The sequence below is a fragment of the Oncorhynchus keta genome, unplaced genomic scaffold (genome assembly GCF_023373465.1).
Source record: "Oncorhynchus keta strain PuntledgeMale-10-30-2019 unplaced genomic scaffold, Oket_V2 Un_contig_1090_pilon_pilon, whole genome shotgun sequence".
NCBI classification, from domain to species: Eukaryota; Metazoa; Chordata; class Actinopteri; order Salmoniformes; family Salmonidae; genus Oncorhynchus; species Oncorhynchus keta.
Window position 1 is genome coordinate 33,305 of NW_026277248.1, and position 25,401 is coordinate 58,705.

Genomic DNA, 25,401 nt, shown 5'->3' on the forward strand with positions numbered 1-25,401 from the left:
GAAAAAAAAAATTCAGTTTACTATGGGCACGCACTTCCTCCAAAGGGGGCAGTATTCAGCCCTAGCTCCAAGAGGTCGGGCAGGCCAAATTATCGGCATAAGCGCTGAACCTCACAGGGCTTCTGTGTGCCCCGCCATTGTAGGTCAAATTCCGGTACACCAAAACTTGAATAACTCAATCTGGATGTGTTTTTTAAACTAAAGGGCACACATAGACAAGCATTTCCATTGAATTAAAACCGTTTTTGTATAAAACATTTTAATAGGAAATCGTGTTTTAAGGTTTGGAAAAAAATGCATGTTACAGGGCGCATTCCTGTGGATGCAAACTTTTTTAAACATGGTGTAATTGTTGCCCATCACGTGAGAGGGTATGAGCCGCAATTTGGGACCTCTTGCCCTTCGGGAAGTATTTTTAATCATTTTTTGAAAATTACAGAAATCGGTTGAAAATATGACAGTTTCCACTTTTCACTGCCGTGCACCTGGTAACCCAAAATGAAACACGGTTCTAAATGCATTTACCGGTGTCCCAGATCCCCATGCCCTCTATGGGCCCAGTAATCCATCTTCATGAGGTTAGAGCACTTCTTCCAGACAAAAACTCAAAAAGTTCCGTTACAGGTTGTAGAAACAAGTCAAATGATGTATGCAATCAATCTTTAGGATGTTTTTAACATATATCATCAATAAGGTTCCAACCGGAGAATTTCATTGTCTGAAGAAAAGTATTGGAACGAGAGCAAACTCTGCCAGGAGCGTGCGTCATGAGACCGAGACTCTCTGCCAGACCACTGATCAAAGAGCTCCTATGAGCCCCTCCTTTACAGTAGAATCCTAAAACCAGTATCTAAAGATGGTGACATCTAGTGGAAGCCCTAGGTAGTGCAAGCACATCCATATCTAACAGGGATTTCAATAGGCACTGTTTTGAAAATCGATTTCTCACTTCCTGTTTGGATTTCTTCTCAGGTTTTTGCTTGCCATATGAGTTCTGTTATACTCACAGACATCATTCAAACAGTTTTAGAAACTTCAGAGTGTTTTCTATCCAATACTACTAATAATAATATGCATATATTAATATGCAATAATAATATGCATATATTAGCATCTGGGACTGAATAGCAGGCAGTTTACTCTGAGCATGCTTTTCATCCAAACGTGAAAATGCTGCCCCCTTTCCCAAAAAAGTTAACTCTATTTCTTGAACTACTACTTGAAGTAAGCACACACAATTAAATAATAGAAAAATACAATTTCCAATTTTACATAATCAATTAGAATATAAAACACATTGAAGCGTTTGCAACATTCATCATGGACTACAACTTTCCTTCTGTTTGTAGTAATGAAGCCTTTACAACTGATACTGTCAGCTGGTTCCAGTCAGTGGTGTCTGTATGTTCTCATGATGTTCTCATGACAAACTAACTCTTGTTGTTGATAGTTCCAGTCAGTGGTGTCTGTATGTTCTCATGATAAACTGACTCTTGTTGTTGATAGTTCCAGTCCGTGGTGTCTGTATGTTCTCATGATAAACTAACTCTTGTTGTTCATAGTTCCAGTCCGTGGTGTCTGTATGTTCTCATGACAAACCAACTCTTGTTGTTGATAGTTCCAGTCAGTGGTGTCTGTATGTTCTCATGATAAACTGACTCTTGTTGTTGATAGTTCCAGTCCGTGGTGTCTGTATGTTCTCATGATAAACTAACTCTTGTTGATAGTTCCAGTCAGTGGTGTCTGTATGTTCTCATGATAAACTGACTCTTGTTGATAGTTCCAGTCAGTGGTGTCTGTATGTTCTCATGATAAACTGAGTTCCAGTCAGTGGTGTCTGTATGTTCTAGTTCCAGTCCGTGGTGTCTGTATGTTCTCATGATAAACTGACTCTTGTTGTTGATAGTTCCAGGTCAGTGGTGTCTGTATGTTCTCATGATAAACTGACTCTTGTTGTTGATAGTTCCAGTCCGTGGTGTCTGTATGTTCTCATGATAAACTAACTCTTGTTGATAGTTCCAGTCAGTGGTGTCTGTATGTTCTCATGATAAACTGACTCTTGTTGTTCATAGTTCCAGGTCAGTGGTGTCTGTATGTTCTCATGATAAACTAACTCTTGTTGTTGATAGTTCCAGGTCAGTGGTGTCTGTATGTTCTCATGATAAACCAACTCTTGTTGATAGTTCCAGGTCAGTGGTGTCTGTATGTTCTCATGACAAACTAACTCTTGTTGTTGATAGTTCCAGGTCAGTGGTGTCTGTATGTTCTCATGATAAACTAACTCTTGTTGTTGATAGTTCCAGGTCAGTGGTGTCTGTATGTTCTCATGATAAACTAACTCTTGTTGTTGATAGTTCCAGTCCGTGGTGTCTGTATGTTCTCATGATAAACTAACTCTTGTTGATAGTTCCAGTCCGTGGTGTCTGTATGTTCTCATGATAAACTAACTCTAACTCTGTTGATGAAGGTCAAGGCTGCAGCGTCTAAAGAGAAGTACATGATAAACTGACTCTAACTCTGTTGTGGAAACTTCACACCTCTCTGTTACGGATGCTGTTGATCGAGGTCAAGGCTGCAGAGTCTAAAGATAAGTCCGTTGGTGTGAAAAGGGAAGGACCGAGAGAGAAGATAAGAGAAAGGAGAAGTAAAGAGATGGACTGACAGGGTTGTGGTTATTCACCGCTGCTGAAGAGAGCATCTTTTTCCATCCACCATGACGTTCTGATGAACAGGGTCACTAGGTACAGAGAGAGGAGAGAGAGATGAGTGAGGGACAGAGGAGCTGATCCAGTCTACTACAGTGAAGACCTACAACACCATGACGTTCTGATGAACAGTGTCACTAGGTAAAGAGAGAGGAGAGAGTGATGAGTGAGGGACAGAGGAGCTGATCCAGTCTACTACAGTGAAGACCTCCAACACCATGACGTTCTGATGAACAGGGTCACTAGGTACAGAGAGAGGAGAGAGAGATGAGTGAGGGACAGAGGAGCTGATCCAGTCTACTACAGTGAAGACCTCCAACACCATGACGTTCTGATGAACAGGGTCACTAGGTACAGAGAGAGGAGAGAGAGATGAGTGAGGGACAGAGGAGCTGATCCAGTCTACTACAGTGAAGACCTCCAACACCATGACGTTCTGATGAACAGGGTCACTAGGTACAGAGAGAGGAGAGAGAGATGAGTGGGGGACAGAGGAGCTGATCCAGTCTACTACAGTGAAGACCTACAACACCATGACGTTCTGATGAACAGGGTCACTAGGTACAGAGAGAGGAGAGAGAGATGAGTGAGGGACAGAGGAGCTGATCCAGTCTACTACAGTGAAGACCTCCAACACCATGACGTTCTGATGAACAGGGTCACTAGGTACAGAGAGAGGAGAGAGAGATGAGTGGGGGACAGAGGAGCTGATCCAGTCTACTACAGTGAAGACCTACAACACCATGACGTTCTGATGAACAGGGTCACTAGGTACAGAGAGAGGAGAGAGAGATGAGTGAGGGACAGAGGAGCTGATCCAGTCTACTACAGTGAAGACCTCCAACACCATGACGTTCTGATGAACAGGGTCACTAGGTACAGAGAGGAGAGAGAGATGAGTGAGGGACAGAGGAGCTGATCCAGTCTACTACAGTGAAGACCTCCAACACCATGACGTTCTGATGAACAGGGTCACTAGGTACAGAGAGGAGAGAGAGATGAGTGGGGGACAGAGGAGCTGATCCAGTCTACTACAGTGAAGACCTACAACACCATGACGTTCTGATGAACAGGGTCACTAGGTACAGAGAGAGAGAGAGAGATGAGTGAGGGACAGAGGAGCTGATCCAGTCTACTACAGTGAAGACCTCCAACACCATGACGTTCTGATGAACAGGGTCACTAGGTACAGAGAGAGGAGAGAGAGATGAGTGGGGGACAGAGGAGCTGATCCAGTCTACTACAGTGAAGACCTACAACACCATGACGTTCTGATGAACAGGGTCACTAGGTACAGAGAGAGGAGAGAGAGATGAGTGAGGGACAGAGGAGCTGATCCAGTCTACTACAGTGAAGACCTCCAACACCATGACGTTCTGATGAACAGGGTCACTAGGTACAGAGAGAGGAGAGAGAGATGAGTGAGGGACAGAGGAGCTGATCCAGTCTACTACAGTGAAGACCTCCAACACCATGACGTTCTGATGAACAGGGTCACTAGGTAAAGAGAGAGGAGAGAGAGATGAGTGGGGGACAGAGGAGCTGATCCAGTCTACTACAGTGAAGACCTCCAACACCATGACGTTCTGATGAACAGGGTCACTAGGTACAGAGAGAGGAGAGAGAGATGAGTGGGGGACAGAGGAGCTGATCCAGTCTACTACAGTGAAGACCTCCAACACCATGACGTTCTGATGAACAGGGTCACTAGGTACAGAGAGAGGAGAGAGAGATGAGTGAGGGACAGAGGAGCTGATCCAGTCTACTACAGTGAAGACCTCCAACACCACAGGAACAGTTATAGACCCCAACAGATCTCAGTGTTTAATGTGTAGTTAGATACATTTATACACCCTAACAGGTCTCAGTGTTTAATGTGTAGTTAGATACATTTATACACCCCAACAGGTCTCAGTGTTTAATATGTAGTTAGATACATTTATACACCCCAACAGGTCTCAGTGTTTAATGTGTAGTTAGATACATTTATACACCCCAACAGGTCTCAGTGTTTAATGTGTAGTTAGATACATTTATACACCCCAACAGGTCTCAGTGTTTAATGTGTAGTTAGATACATTTATACACCCCAACAGGTCTCAGTGTTTAATGTGTAGTTAGATACATTTATACACCCCAACAGGTCTCAGTGTTTAATGTGTAGTTAGATACATTTATATACCCCAACAGGTCTCAGTGTTTAATGTGTAGTTAGATACATTTATACACCCCAACAGGTCTCAGTGTTTAATGTGTAGTTAGATACATTTATACACCCCAACAGGTCTCAGTGTTTAATGTGTAGTTAGATACATTTATACTCCCCAACAGGTCTCAGTGTTTAATGTGTAGTTAGATACATTTATACTCCCCAACAGGTCTCAGTGTTTAATGTGAAGTTAGATACATTTATACACTTTTTAAAGTTTTTATTGTTAGTGGATATTGGCCTAATTCTGCCCTGCATGCATTGTTTGTAGTTTTCCTCTGGACATGCAGGATAATCTTACTGAACTCTGCATGCAGGGTTTCAATGGGGTGTTTTTGTCTCATTGGGTGAAATCTTGTTTTGCAAGTGGAACCCACACCTTGCTGGCATAAAGTGCAATTGGTTCATTGACATATTCAATTAGTTTTAGACACATTTAGGTATTTCAATTTGAATTTATTTTTTAGTGGCATAGAATGCCCTGCTTGCTTTCTCTCTCAGTTCATTCACTGCCTCATTAAGGTGTCCAGTTGAGATTATTTTTAAACCAAAGTAATTGTAGTGTGTGCATTGGTCTAATTCCCTGAGACCTTCTCTGGAAAATCATCATTATCATGGTTTACTGCCATGGCCCATCTCGCTCTCGCTCTCGCTCTCGCTCTCGCTCTCGCTCTCGCTCTCGCTCTCGCTCTCGCTCTCGCTCTCGCTCTCTTTCTCTTTCTCTTTCTCTTTCTCTTTCTCTTTCTCTTTCTCTTTCTCTTTCTCTTTCTCTTTCTCTTTCTCTTTCTCAAATTAAATTCAGATGGCTTTATTAGCATGTCATATTATGTCGATGTACAGTGTTGTAACAATGTACAAATAAGTACAAATGAGAAAATGGTGTTTGTTCTTCACTGGTTGCCCTTTTCTTGTGGCAACAGGTCACAAATCTTGCAGCTGTGATGGCACACTGTGATATTTCAACCAGTAGATATGGGAGTTTATCAAAATTGGTCTTTGTGGGTCTGTGCAATCTGAAGGAAATATGTGTCTCTAATATGGCCATATATTTGGCAGGATGTTAGGAAGTGTAGCTCTTTCCACCTCATTCAGGGAGCACATAGCCTGTCTTCTCTTGAGAGCCAGGTCTGCCTATGACGGCCTCTCTCAATACCAAGGCTATGCTTACTGAGTCTGTACATAGTCAAAGCTTTCCTTAAGTTTGGGTCAGTCACAGTGGTCAGGAATTCTGCCATTGTGTACTCTCTGTTTATGACCAAATAGCATTCTAGTTTGCTCTGTTTTTTTTGTTTGTTAATTCTTTCCAAAGTGTCAAGTAATTATGTTTTTGTTTTCTCATGATTTGGTTGGGTCTAATTGTGTTGGTGTCCTGGGGCTCTGTGGGGTCTGTTTGTGAACAGAGCCTCAGGACCAGCTTGCTTAGTCGGGACTCTTCTCCAGGTTCATCTCTCTGTAGGTGATGGCTTTGTTATGGAAGGTTTGGGAATCACTTCCTTTTAGGTGGTTGTAGAATTTAACTGCTCTTTCCTCTTTTCAATTTGATGTTTTGTGAATTCTTGATTGGTGAGTGGACCCCAGACCTCACAACCATATAGGGAAATTGGTTCTATAATTGATTCAAGTATTTTTAGCCAGATCCGAAATGGAATGTACATTTTTATGTTCCTTTTGATGACTTAGAAGGCCCTTATTGGCTTGTCTCTCAGATCATTCACAGCTTTGTGGAAGTTACCTGTGGCGCTGATGTTTAGGCCGAGGTATGCATAGCTTTTGTGTGCTCTAGGGCAATGGTGTCTCGATGGAATTTATATATGTGGTCCTTGCAAACTGGACCTTTTTTGGAATACCATATTTTTTTGTCTTAATGAGGTTTACTGTCAGGGCCCAGGTCTGACAGAAACTGTGCAGAAGATCTAGGTGCTGATTTAGAAGCATTTGATTTCAGATTCTAGTAGGGTGCCGACTGAGATGGCCGCCTCGCTTCGCGTTCCTAGGAAACTATGCAGTTTTTTGTTTTTTTACGTGTTATTTCTTACATTAGTACCCCAGGTCATCTTAGGTTTCATTACATACAGTCGAGAAGAACTACTGAATATAAGATCAGCGTCAACTCACCATCAGTACGACCAAGAATATGTTTTCCACGACGCGGATTCTGTGTTCTGCCTTACAAACAGGACAACGGAATGGATCGCATGCAGCGACCCAAGGAAACAACTCCGAAAAAGAGGGAAACATAGCGGTCTTCTGGTCAGACTCCGAAAAAGGGCACATCGCGCACCACTTCCCAGCATTCTTCTTGCCAATGTCCAGTCTCTCGACAACAAGGTTGACGAAATCCGAGCAAGGGTAGCATTCCAGAGGGACATCAGAGACTGCAACATTCTCTGCTTCACGGAAACGTGGCTTACTGGGAAGACGCTATCCAGGGCGGTGCAGCCAACGGGTTTCTCCACGCATCGCGCCGACAGAAACAAACATCTTTCTGGTAAGAAGAGTGGCGGGGGCGTATGCCTCATGACTAACGGGACATGGTGTGATGAAGGAAACATACAGGAACTCAAATCCTTCTGTTCACCTGATTTAGAATTCCTAAAAATCAAATGTAGACCGCATTATCTTCCAAGAGAATTCTCTTCGATTATAATCACAGCCGTATATATCCCCCCCCATGCAGACACATCGATGGCTCTGAACTAACTTTATTTAACTCTTTGCAAACTGGAAACCATTTATCCGGAGGCTGCATTCATTGTAGCTGGGGATTTTAACAAAGCTAATCTGAAAACAAGACTCCCTAAATTTTATCAGCATATCGATTGCGCAACCAGGGGTGGTAAAACCTTGGATCATTGTTACTCTAACCCTGGGTCTCGACCCCGCCCTGTGCAACTGGGTACTGGACTTCCTGACGGGCCGCCCCCAGGTGGTGAGGGTAGGCAACAACATCTCCTCCCCGCTGATCCTCAACACGGGGGCCCCACAAGGGTGCGTTCTGAGCCCTCTCCTGTACTCCCTGTTCACCCACGACTGCGTGGCCACGCATGCCTCCAACTCAATCATCAAGTTTGTGGACGACACAACAGTGGTAGGCTTGATTACCAACAACGACGAGACGGCCTACAGGGAGGAGGTGAGGGCCCTCGGAGTGTGGTGTCAGGAAAATAACCTCACACTCAACGTCAACAAAACTAAGGAGATGATTGTGGACTTCAGGAAACAGCAGAGGGAACACCCCCCTATCCACATCGATGGAACAGTAGTGGAGAGGGTAGCAAGTTTTAAGTTCCTCGGCATACACATCACAGACAAACTGAATTGGTCCACTCACACTGACAGCATCGTGAAGAAGGCGCAGCAGCGCCTATTCAACCTCAGGATGCTGAAGAAATTCGGCTTGTCACCAAAAGCACTCACAAACTTCTACAGATGCACAAACGAGAGCATCCTGGCGGGCTGTATCACCGCCTGATACGGCAACTGCTCCGCCCTCAACCGTAAGGCTCTCCAGAGGGTAGTGAGGAATGCACAACGCATCACCGGGGGCAAACTACCTGCCCTCCAGGACACCTACACCACCCGTTGTTACAGGAAGGCCATAAAGATCATCAAGGACATCAACCACCCGAACCACTGCCTGTTCACCCCGCTATCATCCAGAAGGCGAGGTCAGTTCAGGTGCATCAAAGCTGGGACCGAGAGACTGAAAAACAGCTTCTATCTCAAGGCCATCAGACTGTTAAACAGCCACCACTAACATTGAGTGGCTGCTGCCAACACACTGTCATTGACACTGACCCAACTCCAACCACTTTAATAATGGGAATTGATGGGAAATTATGTAAATATATCACTAGCCACTTTAAACAATGCTACCTTATATAATGTTACTTACCCTACATTATTCATCTCATATGCATATGTATATACTGTACTCTACATCATCGACTGCATCCTTATGTAATACATGTATCACTAGCCACTTTAACTATGCCACTTTGTTTACTTTGTCTACACACTCATCTCATATGTATATACTGTACTCGATACCATCTACTGTATGCTGCTCTGTACCATCACTCATTCATATATCCTTATGTACATATTCCTTATCCCCTTACACTGTGTATAAGACAGTAGTTTTGGAATTGTTAGTTAGATTACTTGTTGGTTATCACTGCATTGTCGGAACTAGAAGCACAAGCATTTCGCTACACTCGCATTAACATCTGCTAACCATGTGTATGTGACAAATAAAATTTCATTTTGATTTTTTGATTTTTTGATTTTGATTTGAGGCCAGGTGCTGCAGACTGTTCTAGTGCCCTCACCAATTCATTGATATGTTGAAGAGGGTGGGGCTTACGCTGCATCCCTGTCTCACCCCATTTATGTGTTTTTTTGCCAATTTTAACTGCACACTTGTTGATTGTGGGGATTTTATAATGTTGCATGTTTTTTCCCCTACACCATGTTTTTTCCCCTTTCCATCAACTTGTGTAGCAGACCCAAAATATTTTTTTTCAATCAACAAAGCATGAGAAAACTTTGGTTTTGTTTATTTTGTCAATTAGGGTGTGCATGGTGAATAAATCTTTTGTCGTAAGATAATTTGTGAATAATAATCCATTCAGATCATTTTGTCCGAAATCCAGGTTTTAGGTAATGGAATTTGGGTTCAAGGTTTTGATCTTGAGGTTAGTATCCGGTTTAAGTCCTTGCGAAAAAAATCAAGTTTATCCAACTGGAATTCTATTTTTTTGCATGCTTTCTGTGTCTCTCTCTCTCCATCGTTCTCTTTTCTCTCTCTCTCCATCGTTCTCTCTGTCTCTCTGTCTCTAAATCGTTCCCTCTGTCTCTCTGTCTCTAAATCGTTCCCTCTGTCTCTGTGTCTCTGTGTGTCTCTGTGTCTCTGTGTGTCTGTGTCTCTCTATCTCTCTGTCTCTGTGTCTCTCTCTCCATCGTCCTCTCTGTCTGTCTGTCTCTCTCTCTCTCCATCATTCTCTCTTTTCTCTCTCTGTCGTTCTTTCTCTCTCTGTCGTTCTCTCTCTGTCTGTCTGTCTGTCTGTCTGTCTGTCTGTCTGTCTGTCTGTCTGTCTGTCTGTCTCTCTCCATCGTTCTGTCTCTGTGTCTGTCTGTCTATGTCTCTGTCTCTCTGTGTCTCTGTCTCTATCCCTATCACCTCCTTCTGTCTTTCTCTATCTCTTTGTCTCTCTTACTCTCTTTCCGTCTCTCTCTCTCTCCATCTCTCATCTCTCTAGGCCCCTTCCTTCTGTCATACACATCTTTCACATCCTCTCAGCAGAGAGGATGTATAGATGGGTGCAGGAGAGGTGGGGGGTTGGACAGTCTACAAGCCACTAGAGTTAGTAATCGACACGTTGAGATGGAACGCACCAGTGTTCTACTCTGAGGTCAATATTATCTATATAGTTTAATATCTATATTGTTTAATATCTGTATTTTTTAATATCTATATGCTTAAAAATCTATATTTAATATCTATATGGTTAAAAAATCTATATAGTTTAATATCTATTTGGTTTAATATCTATTAGGTTTAATATCTATACAGTTTAAAACCTCTAGCAACTAGCAATCCCGTATCCGGGAGCGTAATCATAGCCTCAAGTGCATTACCATAACGCAACTTTTCCTATTCATGAAAATCGCAAATGAAATTAAATAAATATATTCAAACACAAGCTTAGCCTTTTGTTAACAACACTGTCCTCTCAGATTTTCAAAATATGCGCTACAGCCAACGCTAGACAAGCATTTGTGTAAGTTTATCATGGCATAATGCTATGCTAGGCTCTGCTGGCAGCAGGCAACATTTTCACGAAAATAAGAAAAGCAATCAAATTAAATCATTTACCTTTGAAGAACTTCAGATGCTTTCACTCAGGAGACTCCCAGTTAGACAGCAAATGTTCCTTTTTTACAAAAATAATATTTTTGTAGGCGAAAAAGGTCCCGTTTGTTCATCAGTTTTGGCTGAGAAATCGACCGAAAAATACTTCAACCATAACGCCAAACTTTTTTCAAAATTTGCTCCATAATATCGACAGAAACACAACAAACGTTGTTTAGGATCCATCCTCAAGGTGTTTTTAACATAATATATCCGTCGAGGCAGTTGGTTTCTCATAAGAAGCGATTGGAAAAATGGCTGCCTCAGTATTTTATGGAAGGTTTTCTGCGGGAGACAACATGTGACCAAATCAAATCAACTCAAATTTTATTTGTCACATACACATGGTTAGCAGATGTTAATGCAAGTGTAGCGAAATGCTTGTGCTTCTAGTTCCGACAATGCAGTAATAACCAACGAGTAAGAATTAGACATATGACATATGAGATGAATAATGTAAGGTATGTAAACATTATATTAAGTAGCATTGTTTAAAGTGGCTAGTGATATATTTTACATCAATTCCCATTATTAAAGTGGCTGGAGTTGAGTCATCGGGTGGTGTAGGTGTCCTGGAGGGCAGGTAGTTTGCCCCCGGTGATGCGTTGTACGGACCTCACTACCCTCTGGAGGGCCTTACGGTTGTGGGCGGAGCAGTTGCCATACCAGGCGGTGATACAGCCCGACAGGATGCTCTCGATTGTGCACCTGTAGAAGTTTGTGAGTGCTTTTGGTGACAAGCCAAATTTCTTCAGCCTCCTGAGGTTGAAGAGGCGCTGCTGCGCCTTCTTCACGATGCTGTCTGTGTGGGTGGACCAATTCAGTTTGTCTGTGATGTGTACACCGAGGAACTTAAAACTAGCTACCCTCTCCACTGCTGTTCCATCGATGTGGATAGGGGGTGCTCCCTCTGCTGATTCCTGAAGTCCACAATCATCTCCTTAGTTTTGTTGACGTTGAGTGTGAGGTTATTTTCCTGACACCACACATGCCATATATGGTCCCTTACATTACCTTAAGTCATTTATTTTTCAACTGGATTTTACAAAGGTGCATGACATGCACAAGTGAATGGGCCACCAGGCATAGCCTACAGAAAGGGATAATTTTACAACTGAAAGACAATGCAGTAACTCATTAACTCATTAAAATGCAATAAAATGAAATGTTCCCCTCATTCATTTGTTAAGTACAGCTGTTTTCTTAGTTTCCTTGAAAGGTTTGCATTTGAGTGTTTATTATAAATTGTTATTTCATCATCTTATTATTACTGCTAAGCAGCATGACTCCTGAGAGGCACTAAACAACTGTCAGAAGTGGGATTTGAACCCACGCCTCCATGGGAGACTGCGACCTGAACGCAGCGCCTTAGACCACTCAGCCATCCTGACTACAGCACGGTACCTGGGTATCGGGTTAAAGAGTATGGGGTAAAAGTAGAAATAGGCACAGCCTTCTAAAATCACCACAGAGACCACTAAATTTATGCACGATACAGACTTGCACTTTCAATAGTCATTTGTTTTTATCAATGAAAAACTCCAGTCATTGATTTAACCTCAATATGGCCTTCAATGGAAAAGAGTAGTAAATCATCATTGAATGAACGCTAAACTGGCCTCAGAATATGGCCATTCTGAAATAAATGATACAATTCCTCAGATAAGACTGAAAAAGTGTCTGTAAATATCAACAATCATCAGGGTAAGAGTGACAACAGGTCCACATGGGGGAAATCTTAACAAATGGCTTAATGGGTATTTTCAACGCAATCATGTTGTTATTTATTTTTCGGGTTTAACAAGGCAGCTCACCTGTGACCTGTGGCTTGACATTAGATGCGGCGACTTCGATTACCCTGCAGACAATATTTTTGTTCTTCCCGCCAATACAATCCACTGACAACGACTGACGAGTTGTGCGTTCCGAGATGCTTTTTGTTATTCGCCTGTTTGTGGCCCGCCTGTGAAATTGCGCGATTCTTGCAATTCTCTTTCAGCCTCTCATCAACTAGCTGTTTTTGCGGAATATTAAAAATACGATAGTTATTCACTACTCATATTAACGAGGTGTCATTTACATTACCTTAAGTCATTTATTTTTCAACTGGATTTTACAAAGGTGCATGACATGCAGGCGCTAAAAAGTTGTCAGGAGTGGGTTTCAAACCATGCCTATAGGGGAGTCTGCGACCTGAATGACTTAATGGTTATTTTCAATGCAATCGTGTTTTTACTTTTTCTTTTAGTGTTTAACAAGGTTTCTCACGAACGACTTTAGATGTGGCCAGTTCGATTACCCTGCAGACTTTAAGAGTGTCTTCAGAATATCATCAAATCAAATTTATTTATATAGACCTTCGTACATCAGCTGATATCTCAAAGTGCTGTACAGAAACCCAGCCTAAAACCCCAAACAGCAAACAATGCAGGTGTATGGCCATTTTGACATGAATTTAAAAATGCCTCAGATAGGACCAACAAAATGTCTGGAGCTATCCGTCAGGGTAAGAGTGACAACAGGTTTCCACATGTCAAAATGGGGGAAATCTTAGCAAATGGCTTAATGGTTATTCATGAGAATCGTGTTGTTGTATTGTTGAGTGTATCATGGAATCTCACCTGAAATCCGTGGCTTGACTACAAACCTGTAACCTATGCTACTGTGGCCTATAGAGCTAGAAGGATGGATAACCAGGTGTGTAAAGGTGTGAGGTGGGATCCTATACCAAATGGACAACTAATCCCTATGTACTTGTGGAGATCTGAGAGGATATGATTGGTATAAGAAACACGACTAAACTTCAACCTCCAGAGGGGTCAAGAAAATTCAATTTCGTTGTCGGCAGGATTCGAACCTGCGCAGGAAGATCCTAATGGATTTCTAGTCCATCGCCTTAACCACTCGGCCACGACAACAGGCTTGTCACCAGTGAATGGGCCACCAGGCATAGCCTACAGAAAGTGATAATTTTACAACTGAAAGACAATGCAGTAACTCATTAACTCATTATAATGCATTAATAATAATAAATGTATGTTGGATCCCCAGCTCTTGGGGTAAACGCACGCTTGGTCCTGCTAGGCCAATAGATAGGGCCCTGATCATTTATGCGAGTTAGCAGGTCCTGGACACCTATGGGGTAAACAGAGATAGGCAACAGGAGGTTTATGAGTGCACAGGTACCAGTGGCGTTAACGCTCTATTGTATGATTGTTGTTCTATTAACCATGTCAGGGTACCCAGGGATACTCCAACTATCAGTAGGAATATCACAAACAAAGGCCCAGATATTCCTAGCCTCGCCCAGGGAGAGAGAGATGTCCCTCTAACTGGGCGAGGTTCCTTTTTCAGGGGAGATGGAGTTTGATACTCACCTGAGTCAGGAGTGTCTTCATTTGGTATCGAAATTAGGCTGTTCAAATCAGCTCTGAATGGAGTTGGGGCTGGGGTGCAATGTGTAAGGTGGTGCCAAGGTGCGCCTGATTTACCTTTGACCTGGACTGAGTGTGAAGTAACCTCCTTCACTTCGTACGGTCCAGTCTACCTGGGTTCCAGCCACTTTCTTTTGTGGACTTTAACCCTCACCCAGTCACCAACTTTTACCTTCAGTAGTGGCGTGTCCCCCGGCAGCTCCCCCTCTTGGACCTTCCGAACCTGAGAAGAGAGTGCTGCAGAGAGTTCCGTCATTTTTTTTTTTACATAATCCGACATTTCAATTTGTTGTACATCAAGAGCGGGCATATGACCTCCCTCCCTTGGTGGACCAGGCATGACTCTACCAGTCATTATCTCATGAGGAGAGAGATGGGTGCCTGCTCCTGGTGAGGCTCTCATGGCCATCAGCGCCAGAGGCAGGGCTTCAACCCATGTCAACTTCGTACCTGCACATGCTTTAGCTATCTTAGCTTTTGCACGTTCCACCAGACCTTGGGACTGGGGGGTGGTACACAGAACCGAATCTGTGTGTTATGCCAAATCTTTCTTCCACCTGTCTTAGGTGTTTGTTACTGAAATGTGAGCCATTTGTCAAATCTGATTTGTCTTGGGATGCCATACCTGGGTATTAGTTCGGTTTGTAGCCACTTAATGACTGACCTAGCATCCTCCTTTGCTGTTGGTATTGCTTCTACCCATTTGGAGAACCTATCTACCATAACTAGGAGATAGCGTTTTCCTTTGAATACATTGTCGGGGCCCATGTCGGTGTACTAATGTCCTGAAAACATGCATTAGGTACTGGGTATGAGCCCATTGGTGTTTGATATGGTTTCTTTGGGTTGTGGCTGCCACATATGTTGCATTCGTCACAAAATAAGTCAGTCATTTCTTTCATGTGAGGGTGCCACCAGATGTGCGAGGCCTTTTGGAGGGTCTTTAGTTTGCCTTCGTGTGTGGGGCCATGTGCTTCTCGTAAGAGTTCTGGGCAGAGTTTTGCTGGGGCAACCAGTCTTCCGTCGTGACATCTCCAGAGTTCACCTGGGCCTTTGGTCGCCCCTTTCTGTGCCCAGACTGAGTGTTCATAGGGTCCTGCTGAGTTTTGTAGCTCCACTATATTTTTCTGGGTGAGCTCTGTTTGCGATATCTGTGGTTGCAGTACCATCTGTTTATGTAGGTAACCTCCAGCTTTTTTGGCTGCTTTGTCTGCTGCTTTTCAGTTGCTGGTGTCCTTTGCACTTCATGATGGCTGCCGGTAATGATACTGATGCTATTAGTCTCTCCATCTGTGTCTTGTGTTTGATTGGAAGATTTCCTGTTGTGGTAAAGTTTCTTCTTACCCACTGTGGTCCATCAGTGTGGACTGCTCCATGGGCATAGGCTGAGTCTGTATAGATATTCACAGTCTTTCCTTTTGCTCTGACGAGGGCCTTTGTCAATCCGATGATTTCAGCTAATTGGGCTGGTTGATGGTTGATGCTGGTTGATGCTGGTTGATGCTGGTTGATGCTGGTTGATGCTGGTTGATGCTGGTTGAGGGATGATGGCTGATTCAAGGGTGACGTGTGAGCCGTCTGGGAGTTGCTGCTATGTTTCCTTCTTCTCCTTTGTAGCAGCAGCCATCAGTGTATAGCCATTGGTCGGGATTGGTCAGTGGTTCATTCTTCAGGTCTGGTCTCAGTTTTAGTTCTTGTGCCGCTCTTTCAGCACAAGAGTGGGGCAGTCCTTCTTCTGCGTTGAGTGCATCTGCCATATTTTTCTCTGTGTTCACAAACGTGATATGTGACTGTGTGCATTTGTTCTGGATCTTGGTTTTTCTTTCAGCACTGAACGTGAATTCTTTACTCATCAGATACGCAGCGACGCCATGATGGGTGTGGATCTCCAATGGATGACACATCACGAGGTGAGCGGTTTTTTTCAATAGCTTTTGCTACTGCAGCAACGTATCTGGAGCATGTTGTCTGTCCTACCTCAATGTGGTCAAGTTTGGAAGAGTGGTACATCAAGACCCTTCTCTCCCCCTCTTGTTTCTGGAATAGGACGGATGAGGTGAATCCTTCCTTTTCAGAAACATCCAAATGGAACTTGTTCTTGTAGTCAGGTGCAGTCAGAGCTGCCGCTGATAGATCTGTTTTCAATCAGTGCTGCTGCTGCTGATAGATCTGTTTTCAGGAGTGCAAAAACTGTTGATGCTTCAGGCGTCCAGGCCAGGGGTGCATGGAGGTTCCTTGGTCGTAGGATGACCGGTGCTGCCACCCCCTCTGGGCCACACACAATGGTACAACACCTGATAGGTGGGGTCAGGTGCATCATGTCTTCGTCCCAGTCTTCAGTGTAGGGGCAGCCATCAGTGTCTCAGCTTGGGGAGCCTTATATGGGTGCAGAGTGTACATTTGAGCTTTCAGTTGGTTGAACTTAAACTGGATGTGTGGTGTGGCAGGCCCTGTGGGTAGGCATTTTAGCCAGTACACTTCTTGGGTTTCAGACAGCGTGGGCGTCGGCAGGAGTGGCATCATGATAATTCTTACTGGGCGATCAGGTGTTGAAGAGGTAGGGTTGGTTGTAATCTTGCTGTTGCTGCGGGGAGAGTGGTTTCATGCAATCTCTGGCAAAGTGACCGGGAATTCCGCAGTTAAAACACTGGTAGTTTCCCCCTCTGTATGGTCCAGTGTAGGGGCCCCGTTGAGCCCATTGTGGCTGTTGCTGTTGCAGGATATACTGCTGTGGGGGAGGGTATTGGGGTGGTGGGGCCCCCATAGGGGCAGTGAGTGGGGCTGCCTGCTGTTGGATCATCTGAGAGACAGTCTGGGCCACTATTTGAGAGATGTCTGTTTTGGTGCCTGACTCCTTCGTTTCTTCCTCCACCATCTGTTTCTTAGGTTTTTCTCCTTGTTGTGCTTCCTTCAATTGGAGTTTCAGGAGTTGTACCTGGAGGGACTGCACCTGGCTCTCAGCACCCCCTCTTTCCTTGTTGTGCTGGGTCACATGGTGGTGCACATGCATATTGAATTGGAGTCAGAGGAAGTACAATCAACCCTACCGTTCCTCTCAGTTTCGTTTTCACATCTCCAGGACACCCGTTCACCACCATTTCCTTCCACATGCTGAGTGTGGTGTCTGTGTGATCGAATGGTTCTTCGTGGACCGATCTCCATGTGGTCTCAGCTCTGTCCAGGTATGCTGCAGGTTGCTCACCTGGGTTGATTGTAAAGGAGGATAAGGTGGCATGGTTTCTTTCTGTAGGGTACACTCTCCGTAGAACTGCCCATAATCTGGTACGGAAGTGGTCTATGGGGAGTGTTGGGGCCCGCCATTCAAGGTCAGCTGCTGTCATAATGGCCTCCATGGTTCCGTGGTCGGTGGCTCTTGCTAGAAGTGCTTTCATGTCTCCTAGGCAGAGTTGCAGGCCTGATGTAAGAGTCTGCAGTTGGAGTAGCCATGCTGAAGCTCCCCCATGTAAGCTAGGCATCTGTTCCATCAAGGTTGTTAAATCAGTCATTTTCCAGGGCTGGTACTCCAAAGTGTGTGCATCACCTGGTGTTGGTCTCAGGGGGTACTGTCCTGCCATCTCCTGCTCTCGCTCTCTTCTATCAGCAATTCTGGAGGACCGACGGAGTGTTTCGGACTCCATTGATTCGGTCACTTCGGTTATTGTTCCCCTCATTATTCCTTCTACACGGTAGGCTCCGTCTCTGTTGTTATCGTGGTTAGTCATAAGCTCCCTAAGCTCCTGGGCTTTAGCTATTGAGGATTGCAGTAGCTCCTGTACCCTACTCACGCTTGGACTATCCCCAGCATCATTTCTCCTTTTAGCTGCCCTTGGTGTACTCTCAGAACTGAAGCCTGTATTGCGGGAGGTGCCCTAGGCAAGAATGGGTTGTTACCGTGGAATGGGTTGTGTGACGGGCTCCGGTGATTTTGTCCCTTTGAGTATGGCGGGGGCTGAACTGCCTCCTTTGACAATTTTGGATATAGTGAGGGAGAAGCGGCCTCAGAGGGAGCCGTGGGCAAGTTCTCTGGCGGGGCTTTAACATCCCCCGACGCCACAGTAGCCACGCACATCATGTCTGGTTTTTTGTTTTTGTGCTGCACCCTCCTACACTCCTCTATAGCCCATGTCCCTACCTTCAACTCTGCTTCTGCCCGCTCTCTCTCTCGTCCCTTTCTTCTTGAACAAATGAGCTTTGTTCCTTTCTGTCTCACTTGCCGTTGCTTTCCCTACGTCTTCCTGTAGCTCTCTCTGCATAGCTTTGAGCCGCTCCTCAACAGGAGGGCCTCCTCTAAGGTAACCTGCCTGGGTCCATTTTAATTTTATTCTCTCCCATACCTTCTTTATTTTCTTATACTGTTCTTTCCCTCCAGCTCTATCCATCATGCTCTGATCTAAAAAGTAATTGAATTTAAGTTTGGGCGTGGTTGTTGCAGCCATTTTATCACAAAATAATTACGTAAACTAGAAAGGTAATTATTAGCGCGGCTTTAGGCAAGATAACTAAGCTGCAATTTTCTGAAAAAGGTCTTCTGACTCCTATTCCCTGTTCTAGCTCATCTGGTAACGTCTGTAATGTCCTCTGGGTTTCAGTGTATATGTGTTTATTTCTATCTTTGTATACTTAGCCCGTCCTTGGTCAAGACTTCGCGGTGTACCGGCACAGACTTATCTCTTGCGCCTCACCCTCGCACACAAAGATTTTATCAGTAATGTGGTGGCAGTTACGTGTGCGTTTCTCCGGTATTTTATTTGAATTTGTTCAGCGATTTATTTAGGTATTTTGTAGAAATGATTCGGCGATTTCCTTTTGGAACAATATATTAGTGAATTTAGGCGGTTCTATAACAATTGTCAGAATAATAATCTCTTTTGGAAATATCGATAGAAATTGGAAAACCAAAAGTTGTCCAGCGAATTATTTAGACACTTTCTAAAAACAATTCAGCAATCACCTTTTGGGACAATATATGAGCAAATTCATGTGGTTCTATAACAATTGTCAGAATAATTTTATCTCCTGGGGAATACCAACAGCGGAAAGAGGGAAAAAAGAAACAGTCAATATTTTAGCTCGGCGACTGGACAGTATTTGGCTCAGCGGCCGTCAATATTACCCCGTTTATCTATTCACAGTATGGCAATCATTCCCCAACAAATGTTTTCTCTGAATTGGGCACAACAAAATCGCGGAACGTCAAAACTAGTTATATTATGTTATAGTTTGATGTGCTATGGTCACATCATCCCCGATCGCTGTCTTGTGGAACGCCAAACTTACATATACTACTTCTATTTGACCACACCTCTTACACAACCTATTAGATAGTACACAACTTATTTAATAGGACATTTTCCATGCAGATTCAGTCAATTTAACCACACCTCAAACAAGACCTATTCGATAGTACACAACGTATCAATAGGACATTTTACATGCAGATTCGGTTAACAAGTCTCCATTGAGACATCAATTTAAACATACATCAATATATTTTCCATGCAAGATATCTTTTAACCATGCCTTAATTTCTTAAAAGAAATTTAACAACAATTCATACTCACGCTCAGTACTACTGATCAAAATTTGGAAATTGACTAAAATATAATATGCAGATTTTTGATTTAACAGGCTCTGCTTACCTTTTATGTCGAGCGCTCTGATCAGTTTCCTGAGGCAAGTTGAATGGCCGATGTCTCCTGGCGACAGGTCACTCTTCCGTCTGGTTTGCACACAATGATTTGTCTCCCCTCACATCAACTTGTCATAGATCGAATTCAGATGTTTAAACCATCCTCTGCTACCAAGTTGTTGATGATTAACTACGAGAGAGAGAGACCAAATCATGGACGCTGGACAGAGTGGATTTCAGTTGTAACAAAAGGCAGTTTATTGAGTCAAAAGATATCTTGTCCTGCAGTTTTAACGTGCACGGACCTATTCATATGCCTCGGAAGGAGTCACCTGAAAAGGGACCTAAACAGAGGTTACAGTAGTTTTTATACATTGAATAATGTAGGTAGAGTCTTGTCGTGTCGCCTTCTGAATGGTCCCGAAGGGTTGGAGGCAGACCTGCTCTAGCCAGAAGAGGGGAATGACCGTGGCAGCTTTCCAGTCCTTGGGGATCTCAGATGATACGAAGGAGAGGTTGAACAGGTTGGTAATAGGGGTTGCGACAATGGCGGTGGACAGTTTCAGAAATAGAGGGTCCAGATTGTCAAGCCCAGCTGATTTGTATGGGTCCAGGTTTTGCAGCTCTTTCAGAACATCTGCTATCTGGATTTGGGTAAAGGAGAAGCTGGGAGGCTTGTGCGAGTAGCTGCGGGGGTGGGCGGAGCTGTTGGCCGAGGTTGGAGTAGCCAGGAGGAAGGCATGGCCAGCCGTTGAGAAATGCTTGTTGAAGTTTGATTATCACAGATTTATCGGTGGTGACCGTGTTACCTAGCCTCAGTGCAGTGGGCAGCTGGGAGGAGGTGCTCTTTTTCTCCATGGGGAAAGTGTCCCAGAATTTTTGGGTGTTAGAGCTACAGGATGCAAATTTCTGCTTGAAAAAGCTTACCTTTGCTTTCCTGACTGACTGCGTGTATTGGTTCCTGACTTCCCTGAACAGTTGCATATCGCTGGGACTATTTGATGCTATTGCAGTCCGCCACAGGATGTGTTTGTGCTGGTCGAGGGCAGTCAGGTCTGGAGTGAACCAAGGGTTATTATATCTGTTCTTAGTTCTGCATTTTTTGAACGGAGCATGCTTGTCTAAGATAGTGAGGAAGTTACTTTTAAAGAATGACCAGGCATCCTCAACTGACGGGATGAGGTCAATATCCTTTCAGGATACCCGGGCCAGGTCGATTAGAAAGGCCTGCTCGCAGAAGTGTTTTAGGGAGCATTTGACAGTGATGAGGGGTGGTCGTTTGACCGCGGACCCGTAGCGGATACAGGCAATGAGGCACTGATCGCTGAGATCCTGATTGAAGACAGCAGAGGTGAATTTGGAGGGCAAGTTGGTCAGGATAATGTCTATTAGGGTGCCCATGTTTACAGATTAAGGGTTGTATCTGGTGGGTTCCTTGATGATTTGTGTGAGATTGAGGGCATCTAGTTTAGATTGTAGGACTGTTAAGCATATCCCAGTTTAGGTCACCTAACAGAACAAACTCTGAAGCTGGATGGAGGGCGATCAATTCACAGATAGTGTCCAGGGCACAGCTGGGAGCTGAGGGGGGTCGGTAGCAGGCTGCAACAGTGAGAGACAATTTCTGGGGCGATTAATTTTTTAAATTAGAATATGAACAGCGTTATGGTAATGTGGACACACCATCTCCCATGAGCTTCCCCAAGTTGTAACAAACGGACCAGTTCATAGCTGGATTCTTCAATCTTTTACACTTTCCCTGGAACATGACATTTGTTCATACCTCAAGTTCTGTGAGATGGAAGGATTTTCTTTGTCTCCATGAAAAACTACTCTCTATAACTCTGTGTCTATGAGGTCTTCTCAGGAATTTACGACCTCACTCTGCCCACAGCAGTCTGGTTCTAGAAGCAGAGAGTGGGGGATGGTGCTCGCTGTACTCAAAGAGGGCAACGTCATGACAACTGTCTATTTTATATTATGGCAGACCAACTAGATCTACAATCTCAATAATTTTTTGACAGAGCAGCTACAACTACTATCTATATTATGTTATGACATGGCAGCTAGGTCTACTGTCTCTACTACAGTATATTATTACAGACCAGCTACATCTGCTCTCTGTCACGTTCTGACCTTAGTTCCTTTGTTAAGTCTTTGTTTTAGTTTGTTTGGTCAGGGCGTGAGTTGGGGTGGGTAGTCTGTTCTTTTTTCTATTTTATCTTTATGTGTTTGGCCTGGTATGGTTCTCAATCAGAGGCAGGTGTCGCTCGTTGTCTCTGATTGAGAATCATACTTAGGTAGCCTTTTCCCACCTGTGTTTTGTGGGTGATTATTTTCTGTCTAGTGTTTTCTGCACCTTTCAGGACTGTTTCAGTTTTTGTTTATTTCACGTTGTTATTTTGTATTTTGTTGTTCATTTAATATGGCTGCAGGGTCAGCATTGAGAAGCTTGGATGAAAATGTGCCCATTGTAAACGGCCAGCTTCTCAGTCTCAGTTGCTAATATATGCATATTATGGTTAGTATTGGATAGAAAAAAACTAAAGTTTCCAAATCTGTCAACATATTGTCTGTGAGTATAACATAACTGATATTGCAGGCGAAACCCTGAGGCATATCAAACCAGGAAGTGGCTTCTATTTTGAAAACTCCACATTCCATAGCCTCCCTTTGCTCCATTTAAAGGGATATCAACCAGATTCCTTTTCCTATCGATTCCTCAAGGTTCCAGCAGTCTTCAGAATTAGTTTCAGGCTTTTATTTTGAAAAATGAGCCAGAAAGACAACATCGCGTCAAGTGGTCGCATGAGTTTTGCTCGTGCAACAGAGTTTGGACAGCCATGGCTTTTCCCTCTTCCCTCTCCTCTACGGATACTATTTGGAATTTGTCTGCATTGTCGCTCTTTCCTGTCGATTTCTGAACATAACGAGCCAAACAACCAGAGGTATTTTGGATATAAAAATAATCTTTATGGAACAAAAGGAACATTTATTCTGTAACTGGGAGTCTCGTGAGTGAAAACATCCGAAGATCATCAAAGGTAAACGTTTAATTGGATTGCTTTTCTGATTTTCGTGACCAAGCTACTTGATGCTAAGTGTACTTAATGTTTTGTCGAGCGATCAATAAGCATATTTTCAAAATCTGACACGACAGGTGGATTTACAAAAGGCTAAACTGTGTTTTCCTAATTTGCACTTGTGATTTCATGAATATAAATATTTAGTCATATTTATTGAATGTAGCACTATACAGTTCAGCGGTTGTTAATGACAATTATCCCGTTAACGGGATTGCAGCCATAACTTTGCCGCAGGTCCCGAATGGACGGGAGAGTCCGGCTGCTCTGGAGTGACGGACGGCTCCTGACAGGAGGAGGGAGACTCTGGCGGCGCCGGACAGGAGGAGGGAGACTCTGGCGGCGCCGGACAGGAGGAGGGAGACTCTGGCGGCGCCGGACAGGAGGAGGGAGACTCTGGCGGCGCCGGACAGGAGGAGGGAGACTCTGGCGGCGCCGGACAGGAGGAGGGAGACTCTGGCGGCGCCGGACAGGATGGAATACCTGGAGGAAGGAGACGGAGAAACAGCCTGGTGCGTGGGGCTGCCACCGGAGGCCTGGTGTGTTGAGGAGGCACCGGATGTCCCGGACCGTGGAAGCACACTGGAGGTCTCGAGAACAGAGCCTGCACAACCTTTCCTGGTTAGGTTTGCTTCCGGCGCTGACAGAGATGGCTGCCTCGCTTCGCGTTCCTAGGAAACTATGCAGTTTTTTGTTTTTTTACATGTTATTTCTTACATTGGTACCCAAGGTCATCTTAGGTTTCATTACATACAGTCGAGAAGAACTACTGAACATCAGTACGACCAAGAATATGACTTTCGCGAAGCGGATCCTGTGTTCTGCCTTTCACCCAGGACAACGGAATGGATCCCAGCCGGTGAAGCCCAAAAAACGACTACGTAAAAGGGGAAAACGAAGCGGTCTTCTGGTCAGACTCCGGAGACGGGCACATCATGCACCACTCCCGAGCATTCTCCTCGCCAATGTCCAGTCTCTTGACAACAAGGGTGATGAAATCCGAGCAAGGGTAGCATTCCAGAGGTACATCAGAGACTGTAACGTTCTTTGATTCACGGAAACATGGCTCACTGGAGAGACGCTATCGGAGTCGGTGCAGCCAGCTGGTTTCTCCACACATCATGCCGACAGAAACAAATATCTTTCTGGTAAGAAGAGGGGCGGGGGCGTATGCTTCATGGTTAACGTGACGTGGTGTTGCCACAACAACATACAGGAACTCAAGTCCTTCTGTTTACCTGATTTAGAATTCCTCACAATCAAATGTCGACCGCATTATCTACCAAGGGAATTCTCTTTGATTATAATCACAGCCGTATATATTCCCCCCCAAGCAGACACATCAATGGCTCTGAACGAACTTTATTGGACTGGAATGGAATCCATATATCCGGAGGCTGCATTCATTGCAGCTGGGGATTTTAACAAGGCTAATCTGAAAACAAGAGTCCCTAAATGTTATCAGCATATCGATTGCGCAACCAGGGCTGGAAAAACCTTGGATCATTGCTATTCCAACTTCCGCGACGCATATAAGGCCCAGCCCCACTCTCCATTCGGAAAAGCTGACCACGACTCCATTTTGTTGATCCCTGCCGACAGACTAAAAACAAGAAGCTCCCGTGCTGAGGTCTGTTCAACGCTGGTCCGACCAATCTGATTCCACACTCCAAGACTGCTTCCATCACGTGGACTGGGATATGTTCCGTATTGCGTCAGACAACAACATTGACGAATACGCTGATTCGGTGAGCGAGTTCATTAGAACGTGCGTTGAAGATGTCGTTCCCATAGCAACGATTAAACATTCCCAAACCAGAAACCGTGGATTGATGGCATCATTCGCGTGAAACTGAAAGCGTGAACCACTGCTTTTAATCAGGGCAAGGTGACTGGAAACATGACCGAATACAAACAGTGTAACTATTCCCTCCGCAAGGCAATCAAACAAGCTAAGCGTCAGTATAGAGACAAAGTAGAATCTCAATTCAAAGGCTCAGACACAAGAGGTATGTGGCAGGGTCTACAGTCAATCACGGATTACAAAAAGAAAACCAGCCCTGTCACGGTTTGAGGACAATACAGTGCCACGGACACGGCCCGCAACTAAAACATGCGGACTCTCCTTCACTGCAGCCGATGTGAGGAAAACATTTAAACGTGTCAACCCTCGCGAGGCTGCAGGCCCAGACGGCATCCCCAGCCGCGCCCTCAGAGCATGCACAGACCAGCTGGCTGGTGTGTTTACGGACATATTCAATCAATCCCTATCCCAGTCTGTTGTTCCCACATGCTTCAAGAGGGACACCATTGTTCCTGTTCCCAAGAAAGCTAAGGTAACTGAGGTAAACGACTACCGCCCTGTAGCACTCACTTCCGTCATCATGAAGTGCTTTGAAAGACTAGTCAAGGACCATATCACCTCCA

The 25,401-nt window shown here is 44.3% G+C and overlaps 1 protein-coding gene, 2 long non-coding RNA genes and 2 other non-coding genes across 33 annotated transcripts; 2 read left to right on the forward strand and 3 right to left on the reverse strand.

Moving 5' to 3' along the window:
- The first annotated feature begins 1,330 nt into the window (after positions 1–1,330).
- On the forward strand, positions 1,331–2,501 carry LOC127917198 (uncharacterized). Of its 16 annotated transcripts, none has more exons than XR_008097000.1 (3): positions 1,331–1,388; positions 2,079–2,189; positions 2,247–2,501. It is a non-coding gene; the product is annotated as an uncharacterized LOC127917198 (long non-coding RNA). The 16 variants fall into 16 exon arrangements; XR_008096997.1 differs by lacking the exon at positions 1,331–1,388 and adding an exon at positions 1,415–1,455; XR_008096992.1 differs by lacking the exon at positions 1,331–1,388 and adding an exon at positions 1,440–1,511.
- A 175-nt stretch (positions 2,502–2,676) lies between these two features.
- LOC127917199 (uncharacterized) lies at positions 2,677–4,613 on the reverse strand. Of its 12 annotated transcripts, none has more exons than XM_052500525.1 (6): positions 4,379–4,613; positions 4,064–4,168; positions 3,854–3,958; positions 3,334–3,438; positions 2,914–3,228; positions 2,677–2,808 (listed from the first exon to the last, which is right to left on the reverse strand). In XM_052500525.1, the coding sequence occupies exons 1-6, from the start codon at positions 4,388–4,390 to the stop codon at positions 2,677–2,679; spliced, it is 774 nt and encodes a 257-aa protein (XP_052356485.1). In that variant the 5' UTR covers positions 4,391–4,613. The 12 variants fall into 12 exon arrangements, 4 of the variants coding, with proteins under 4 accessions (XP_052356485.1, XP_052356482.1, XP_052356483.1 ...); XM_052500522.1 differs by having other exon boundaries at positions 4,274–4,613; XM_052500523.1 differs by lacking the exon at positions 4,064–4,168 and having other exon boundaries at positions 4,274–4,613.
- LOC127917200 (uncharacterized) lies at positions 2,751–4,133 on the forward strand. 3 transcript variants are annotated; one of them, XR_008097011.1, is made up of 3 exons: positions 2,751–2,846; positions 2,952–3,581; positions 3,997–4,133. It is a non-coding gene; the product is annotated as an uncharacterized LOC127917200 (long non-coding RNA). The 3 variants fall into 3 exon arrangements; XR_008097012.1 differs by having other exon boundaries at positions 3,057–3,581; XR_008097013.1 differs by lacking the exon at positions 2,751–2,846 and having other exon boundaries at positions 3,066–3,161; positions 3,267–3,581.
- Positions 4,614–12,136: 7,523 nt separating the features above from the next.
- Positions 12,137–12,219, reverse strand: trnal-cag (transfer RNA leucine (anticodon CAG)). Its single transcript has one exon. It is a non-coding gene; the product is annotated as a tRNA-Leu (tRNA).
- A 1,445-nt stretch (positions 12,220–13,664) lies between these two features.
- On the reverse strand, positions 13,665–13,746 carry trnas-aga (transfer RNA serine (anticodon AGA)). Its single transcript has one exon. It is a non-coding gene; the product is annotated as a tRNA-Ser (tRNA).
- Between the last annotated feature and the right edge of the window lie 11,655 nt (positions 13,747–25,401).

Excerpts from the sequence above, each read along its gene's own strand:
- LOC127917199 (XM_052500522.1), bottom strand. The coding sequence starts at position 4,390 with ATGGTGTTGGAGGTCTTCACTGTAGTAGACTGGATCAGCTCCTCTGTC. Across the intron at positions 4,169-4,273 it reads AGAACGTCATGGTGTTGGAG|GTCTTCACTGTAGTAGACTG; the intron begins GTCTTCACTGTA and ends ATGGTGTTGGAG. Across the intron at positions 2,809-2,913 it reads AGAACGTCATGGTGTTGGAG|GTCTTCACTGTAGTAGACTG; the intron begins GTCTTCACTGTA and ends ATGGTGTTGTAG.